This window comes from Physella acuta, unplaced genomic scaffold (genome assembly GCF_028476545.2).
Source record: "Physella acuta isolate Inbredline_101_S28 unplaced genomic scaffold, ASM2847654v3 ptg000770l, whole genome shotgun sequence".
NCBI classification, from domain to species: Eukaryota; Metazoa; Mollusca; class Gastropoda; family Physidae; genus Physella; species Physella acuta.
The window spans coordinates 201,212-210,000 of NW_026732288.1; the positions used below are offsets into that span (position 1 = coordinate 201,212).

The 8,789-nt window shown below is 43.1% G+C and overlaps 1 protein-coding gene across 2 annotated transcripts in view; it reads right to left on the reverse strand.

Moving 5' to 3' along the window:
- The window catches only part of LOC131950545 (small conductance calcium-activated potassium channel protein 2-like), a 52,049-nt gene that overhangs the window by 12,997 nt on the left and 30,263 nt on the right, over positions 1-8,789 (reverse strand). Inside the window, exons 6-8 of one of the 2 annotated variants that reach the window (XM_059312753.1) lie at positions 7,444-7,571; positions 5,092-5,161; positions 375-446 (exon numbers count right to left, since the gene is read on the reverse strand). In XM_059312753.1, coding sequence (XP_059168736.1) covers positions 375-446; positions 5,092-5,161; positions 7,444-7,571 — 270 coding nt within the window. The remainder of the gene's footprint in view (positions 1-374; positions 447-5,091; positions 5,162-7,443; positions 7,572-8,789) is intronic. The other variant, XM_059312755.1, reaches the window with a different exon arrangement.

The window sequence follows — 8,789 nt, forward strand, 5'->3', positions numbered from 1 at the left end:
AAAACAGCTGATATACCTATCAAGTGGCACTGACCTACTTTGGGACCTCATCCATTTTCCTGATGTGTCGCGAAAGTTTAGTGATGTCTTCACTATAGCGTTTAAGACTACAACAGAGGAGCAACATCATTTTTTAAAGTTCAAATGTTTTGGGCAGTTGTTATAAAATGGCCAACCACTGACAGCACCACGATACAACTCTATGGATAGATGAGGCTACAACACCGAACACCATGCAATAAACAACACCCGATCTACCCAAGCATCTAATCGCAGAGAAATGGTTACAGGCCCAGCCAAGGTGTCGGCCGCACATCTACAAGCGTTTAATGGCAGACGAGACATACGAGCAAGCAAATAAAATGGCGTCCAACCTGTTGGAAAATGACGTGAGGTATGGAGATATACACACTGGGGTTGGGTAGAATACCCGCGTGACCCATGCTCTAGAAAAGGAAAGGAAGAAAGGTGAAGGTCATCATTCGGAACGGGGTGGGGCTGTAACTATTAGTCGACATGTTAATGTGTAGTCGAGAGAGGTTCGGGGGGGGGGGGGGGCAGATTAACCTGCTGAGAGAAGGGAGGGGGGGTGGTTATCTGCTTAGTTGACCAGAGAGTTAGGTTGGATCGGTCTCAGGGTAAGGTCTACGGTGTTCTAATGCCAGAGCGCTGGTATCGTGAGAAGCTGACCATGTCTGCGAACAAGATTTTCTACCCGATACACAGCCTTATGAATGTGGACTGACAGCGGAATCGTTGATAGCAACCCGTATGTCTTTAAATGAGGGACATCCTATTGTTTACATTGGGGACATCCTGATTCTGTGTGAGAGTGAATGGGGACATCCTAATTCTGTGGGTGGGGACATCCTAATTATGTGTGAGAGTGGGTGGGGACATCCTAATTCTGTGGGTGGGGACACCCTAATTCTGTGGGTGGGGACATCCTAATTCTGTGGGTGGGGACATCCTAATTCTGTGGGTGGGGACATCCTAATTTTGTGGGTGGGGACATCCTAATTCTGTGGGTGGGGACATCCTAATTCTGTGGGTGGGGACATCCTAATTCTGTGGGTGGGGACATCCTAATTCTGTGGGTGGGGACATCCTAATTCTGTGGGTGGGGACATCCTAATTCTGTGGGTGGGGACATCCTAATTCTGTGGGTGGGGACATCCTAATTCTGTGGGTGGGGACATCCTAATTCTGTGGGTGGGGGTGGGGACATCCTTATTCTGTGTGAGGGTGGGTGGGGACATCCTAATTCTGTGGGTGGGGACACCCTAATTCTGTGGGTGGGGACATCCTTATTCTGTGGGTGGGGACATCCTAATTCTGTGGGTGGGGACATCCTAATTCTGTGTGAGGGTGGGTGGGGACATCCTTATTCTGTGTGAGGGTGGGTGGGGACATCCTAATTCTGTGGGTGGGGACACCCTAATTCTGTGGGTGGGGACATCCTAATTCTCTGTGAGAGTGGGTGGGGACATCCTTATTCTGTGTGAGGGTGGGTGGGGACATCCTAATTCTGTGGGTGGGGACATCCTAATTCTGTGTGAGGGTGGGTGGGGACATCCTTATTCTGTGTGAGGGTGGGTGGGGACATCCTAATTCTGTGGGTGGGGACACCCTAATTCTGTGGGTGGGGACATCCTTATTCTGTGGGTGGGGACATCCTAATTCTGTGGGTGGGGACATCCTAATTCTGTGGGTGGGGACATCCTAATTCTGTGTGAGGGTGGGTGGGGACATCCTAATTCTGTGGGTGTGGACATCCTAATTCTGTGGGTGTGGACATCCTAATTCTGTGGGTGGGGACATCCTAATTCTGTGGGTGGGGACATCCTAATTCTGTGGGTGGGGACATCCTAATTCTGTGGGTGGGGACATCCTAATTATGTGGGTGGGGACATCCTAATTCTGTGTGAGAGTGGGTGGGGACATCCTAATTCTGTGGGTGGGGACATCTTAATTCTGTGGGTGGGGACATCCTAATTCTGTGGGTGGGGACATCCTAATTCTGTGGGTGGGGACATCCTAATTCTGTGGGTGGGGACATCCTAATTCTGTGGGTGGGGACATCCTAATTCAGTGGGTGGGGACATCCTTATTCTGTGTGAGGGTGGGTGGGGACATCCTAATTCTGTGGGTGGGGACATCCTAATTCTGTGGGTGGGGACATCCTAATTCTGTGGGTGGGGACATCCTAATTCTGTGGGTGGGGACATCCTAATTCTGTGGGTGGGGACATCCTAATTCTGTGGGTGGGGACATCCTAATTCTGTGGGTGTGGACATCCTAATTCTGTGGGTGGGGACATCCTAATTCTGTGGGTGGGGACACCCTAATTCTGTGGGTGGGGACATCCTAATTCAGTGGGTGGGGACATCCTAATTCAGTGGGTGGGGACATCCTTATTCTGTGTGAGGGTGGGTGGGGACATCCTAATTCTGTGGGTGGGGACATCTTAATTCTGTGGGTGGGGACATCCTAATTCTGTGGGTGGGGACATCCTAATTCTGTGGGTGGGGACATCCTAATTCTGTGGGTGGGGACATCCTAATTCTGTGGGTGGGGACATCCTAATTCTGTGGGTGGGGACATCCTAATTCAGTGGGTGGGGACATCCTTATTCTGTGTGAGGGTGGGTGGGGACATCCTAATTCTGTGGGTGGGGACATCCTAATTCTGTGGGTGGGGACATCCTAATTCTGTGGGTGGGGACATCCTAATTCTGTGGGTGGGGACATCCTAATTCTGTGGGTGGGGACATCCTAATTCTGTGGGTGTGGACATCCTAATTCTGTGGGTGGGGACATCCTAATTCTGTGGGTGGGGACATCCTAATTCTGTGGGTGGGGACACCCTAATTCTGTGGGTGGGGACATCCTTATTCTGTGTGAGGGTGGGTGGGGACATCCTAATTCTGTGGGTGGGGACATCCTAATTCTGTGGGTGGGGACACCCTAATTCTGTGGGTGGGGACATCCTAATTCTGTGGGTGGGGACATCCTAATTCAGTGGGTGGGGACATCCTAATTCAGTGGGTGGGGACATCCTTATTCTGTGTGAGGGTGGGTGGGGACATCCTAATTCTGTGGGTGGGGACATCCTAATTCTGTGGGTGGGGACATCCTAATTCTGTGGGTGGGGACATCCTAATTCTGTGGGTGGGGACATCCTAATTCTGTGGGTGGGGACATCCTAATTATGTGTGAGGGTGGGTGGGGACATCCTAATTCTGTGGGTGGGGACATCCTAATTCTGTGGGTGGGGACATCCTAATTCTGTGTGAGGGTGGATGGGGACATCCTAATTCTGTGTGAGGGTGGGTGGGGACATCCTTATTCTGTGTGAGGGTGGGTGGGGACATCCTAATTCTGTGGGTGGGGACATCCTAATTCTGTGGGTGGGGACATCCTAATTCTGTGGGTGGGGACATCCTAATTCTGTGGGTGGGGACATCCTAATTCTGTGGGTGGGGACATCCTAATTCAGTGGGTGGGGACATCCTTATTCTGTGGGTGGGGACATCCTAATTCTGTGGGTGGGGACACCCTAATTCTGTGTGAGGGTGGGTGGGGACATCCTAATTCTGTGTGAGGGTGGGTGGGGACATCCTAATTCTGTGGGTGGGGACATCCTAATTCTGTGGGTGGGGACATCCTAATTCTGTGTGTGGATGTGTGTGTGAGAACCTAATTCTGTGTCGATGTGAGGGTTGTCTAATTCTCTATAAATATTCAACAGGAATCTGTAGGCCGCATCAATTTAACGTCTTGCCTTGTAAAGCCCCAATGATTTATCTTAATTAAAATTAAATTAAGCGACATCCTCTGAGCTTCCAATAGTCGAAATAAAAGTGTATTGATTTTTTTATACATAAATAATCTTTTTTTATTTTATATTTATTGCAATCGATCAGCTAAGTTAAAAAAATATTTCCAAGTTCCATTTTAGCATTTAAAAAAATATTTTAAATATTAAACTACACTTAGCTATTCCCCTTCAGCAGGAAAAAAAAAATTAAAATCTAATTAGGGGAAGTAAAACATTACGCGAGATATATTTGATTATATCCCTTGAAAGTTTTCTATTAATAGTTTGGGTGGGAGTATTTTGAAAGAAGTTAAGTGTGTTACAAAACCTGTGTGTTGGGATGTTAGGGGTGTGTTACAATAAAAGGGATGTGCAAGGATAATGGTGAGATGGGGTGGGGGTGGTGTGATCTAACCGGGTGTGTTCATGGCGTGCTTTGTGTGGGATTTAAAAAAAGGTTGTTGCTCAGGTGTTCAATAAAATAAAAAATAAAAAAAGATTTAATTTAAAAAAAAACATTGACTCAAATGTTTTATATCCATTCTTCTAAACAATCATAAAGCCAATTAAAATATATTACTTTCTGATTTGGTCGATTCGATTTTTTAAAGAAAAGTTTAAAATATAAATTCTCTTGCTGATTTGCGTACACTTATTATCTATAATTACTTCCTAATTAGCCTGTATTTCAGGAGTCAGTGGTGTCATAATTAAGAGCTAGCCCGACCTAAAACCTTAGACATTTCTTCCTTTACCGCTTCTTCTAAGGACCTTATAGGACATTTGGTAGCTTATAACCAGTAAGTCTCTACCTCCCTTGTAGGACATTTGGTAGCTTATAGCCAGTAAGTCTCTACCTCCCTTATAAGACCTAGCTTATAGCCAGTAAGTCTCTACCTCCCTTATAGGACATTTGGTAGCTTATAGCCAGTAAGTCTCTACCTCCCTTATAGGACTAGCTAAAACACCACCCCTACACCCCTTATTGGACTAGCTAAAACACCACCTCCTACACCCCTCATTGGACGTAGCTAAAACACCACCCCCTACACACCTTATTGGACGTAGCTAAAACACCACCCCCTACACACCTTATTGGACGTAGCTAAAACACCACCCCCTACACCCCTTATTAGACGTATCTAAAACACCACCCCCTACACCCCTTATGGGACGTAGCTAAAACACCACCCCCCTACACCCCTTCAAAATGTGTAGACAGGGAACACCAAGACAATAACAGATGTGCAACATTGAGGAAAGGTCAGTTACCTTGGCCATGTCCACTAACGTGCTCTGATTCTCCGTCAGTTTTCTTTGGTCCATCTTCACTCTCCGCAAACTGGGGAAGATTTGGGGTTAAAGGTCAACAAACCAGTTCTCTGGGAAAGTCACGTGTCTACAGTACTCTTTAGTGGAAGCATTTTAATATATCTGACAGTGTCAATAAGTATCAATGGATGCTAGCAACTTCTGAACACACTAGTGCTGAGACGATAACATTATATGAAATTTCAACATTCCACATAGCTGAACAGTGTATACATAATAGCACCCATTTAAAACTTGCAGAAAGGTGTTGAATCTATATCAAACATCTATAGTAAAGCAGTAAAACTATGTGTCGCGCCAGATATTTGGAATGAAAAATGTGGCTCTTTTCATTACGTACTGCGTGAAAAATCTGCAGAAATTTACCAGAAACTTACCCAGGATTTCGGATTTTAATTTACATAATTTAAAGTATCGGAACTAATAAAACTATCAGTGAGGCTCATAACACAATTTTAAATCAGAAAATATTTCAGATATACGTGACTTAAACTTGCAATCGTGACCGATCCTTTCTGATCTGACATGACCTCTATACTCTATACAGTGGCGTAACAGCCATGTTACCATGGTGGACAATGTCCACGGACCCCAAAGGTCCAGGGTCCCCAAATGTCCACGGACCCCACAGGTCCAGGGCCCCTTGAGCTTTTTTTAAAAGTAAATACATCTGGAGACTTGATGCTTTTTATTTCGTTTTCCTTCCTTATTTTTTTTTTAATTTATAAAAAAAAAAAAAACGGGAATCTTCATTCTGCAAATTTACAACTTGTTTTTGCAATCAGAAACTATAGCCCTTAAAATAAGTTACGCTCTCTGAAATTTATTTTTAAAATTACCAATACAGTTCAGTGGATAAATCTAGTCAATATAGTGTGAAACTTAAATTTGAAGATAATTCTAGAGCAGACAAGAAACATGTTTGAACGCTAAGACAGGGGTCGGCAACCTTTTAAGGCGGATGAGCCAAAAATTAAACATTACAATATTTCCCAGTTTTCAAAGAGCCACCAACAATATATTTTTTTCAACATTATGGTATTTGATTAAGATTAGGTAAATAGATTTAAAATTAATGGGTTTAAGTATGAAACACTATTTATTCATATAAAAACATACACATGTTTTCCCACAAAACAAAGTATTTTAGCTAGCTCTGCTAGGATAATAGAATCAAATTATATAACTTTAGCACTATCCCTACCCAATTTAGAAGCTAATAACTAACAAACTATGTCATTTAAGTCAAATTAATGCACACTGACACATATAAAGGCCTTCTGAATAAAATAACAATTACTGTTGAAAGTATTTAAAAAAATGGCACTTCGGTTTTGGAAAGCACGGAACCACTGCCACGGGGCTGGCCACAGCACAGCTGTGGAGCTGGGCCTTGTGCCCAAGCAGCTGGCAGCTGTCTTTATACACTCTACTCCTCCTATTCTCATTGTTTTTATCTTGCTTAAAGTTGTTTTTGAAGTATAATATTTTTATTAATTATGAAAATAAAGCAATATAATTATTATGGATCTGGCGAATCGCATCCTGACATCTAGGGAGCCGCATGCGACTCGCAGGGTTGCCTACCCCTGCGCAAATACAAACTGTAAAAGAAATGGTTGGAAAATTATTGCCGCATGCACAAATCATCGAGATCATCTATCACGGTGTGTATTTAAATATAAATATATTTTCCGTAAACTTCCGTCACGGTTTAAATGTATAGCTTATATTAAGACAATATATCAAAATTTGAAAAAGACAGAATTCTTTTTAATGTAAATTTTAAACAGCTTTTGTATATAATATATTATAAGTTTATTTTTTATAAAATACAATTTGAAATAATGTAATTAAATTTGTGTACAAAACTGTATTTAAGAATTCAATTATCTCCCATACTTTTAATCGCTGACCCAAAATATTTACAAAATTTTATAAGTGAAAAAGTTATTTAAAATAGATAACAAAATCGAATGTTTTTTTAATTTTTGTTTTTAAATGAGTGTTGTGTTTTGTGCTGTTGTGTTTCGTATTTGTTGTGTGTGATGTGCTTTGTAGTGTTATAATTTGTGTTATGTTCCCCCCCCCATCCCGTACCCCAAAAACTTTCATACGCTCTTGGGGTAGGCCTCCCCCCCCCCCCCCCGGTCTTTAAATGTCCGCGGGCCTCCGGCTGATCTGTTAATCCACTACCTCTATACAGCAGACTTGACCATAACATTATGACATTTGATTGGACCCTGTAGTTATGGTCGACCCCTGTACCCTGACCTAGACCTTTGTACTGACCTGTGAATAGCCTGTAAAAATTTGCGTTGGTGTGAGCGCACTTTGCTGACGTTGACTTTCTTGACGAGTTTGGTGTAGCGGTAGATGAGCCACGTCTCCCGCAGTACGTTGGCGGCGGCGTTCTTTAGCTGTGGGCGACAACAGTCATGTTACAGACAGGAAGTTGAATCTAGACTTGTCTAGTTATAACAGGACGTTGTCTAGACGTGTCTCATTATAGACAGGAAATTTTCTAGACATGCCTCATTACAGACAGGAGGTTGACTAGACATGTCTCATTACAGACAGGAGGTTGACTAGACATGCCTCATTACAGACAGGAGGTTGACTAGACATGCCTCATTACAGACAGGAGGTTGACTAGACATGTCTCATTACAGACAGGAGGTTGACTAGACATGTCTCATTACAGACAGGAAGTTTTCTAGACATGCCTCATTACAGACAGGAGGTTGACTAGACATGTCTCATTACAGACAGGAAGTTGACTACACATGTCTCATTACAGACAGGAAGTTTTCTAGACATGCCTCATTACAGACAGGAGGTTGACTAGACATGTCTCATTACAGACAGGAGGTTGACTAGACATGTCTCATTACAGACAGGAGGTTGACTAGACATGCCTCATTACAGACAGGAGGTTGACTAGACATGTCTCATTACAGACAGGAGGTTGACTAGACATGTCTCATTACAGACAGGAAGTTTTCTAGACATGCCTCATTACAGACAGGAGGTTGACTAGACATGTCTCATTACAGACAGGAAGTTGACTACACATGTCTCATTACAGACAGGAAGTTTTCTAGACATGCCTCATTACAGACAGGAGGTTGACTAGACATGTCTCATTACAGACAGGAGGTTGACTAGACATGTCTCATTACAGACAGGAAGTTTTCTAGACATGCCTCATTACAGACAGGAGGTTGACTAGACATGTCTCATTACAGACAGGAGGTTGACTAGACATGCCTCATTACAGACAGGAGGTTGACTAGACATGTCTCATTACAGACAGGAGGTTGACTTTAGACATGCCTCGTTACAGTTGACTGCAGACAAGTCTCGTTACAGAAAGGAATTTGACTGCAGACAACATTTTAATTAAACACAGAAAGTTGACTTCAGACAACGAATGTGTCATTATAAAAGTAGTTGACTGCTGACTTTACACCATAAATTATATTATTTCGAACGTAATGTCATCTGTACATATCTATCAGTATTAAAGCCTATGCTAAACTTTTTATACTAGACCCATTCCACTCCCCTTCCACACAAGCCTTTGTTCTGTACTAGACATTTTTGTTCTTAATTTTGTTCTGAACACTATTTGTTGA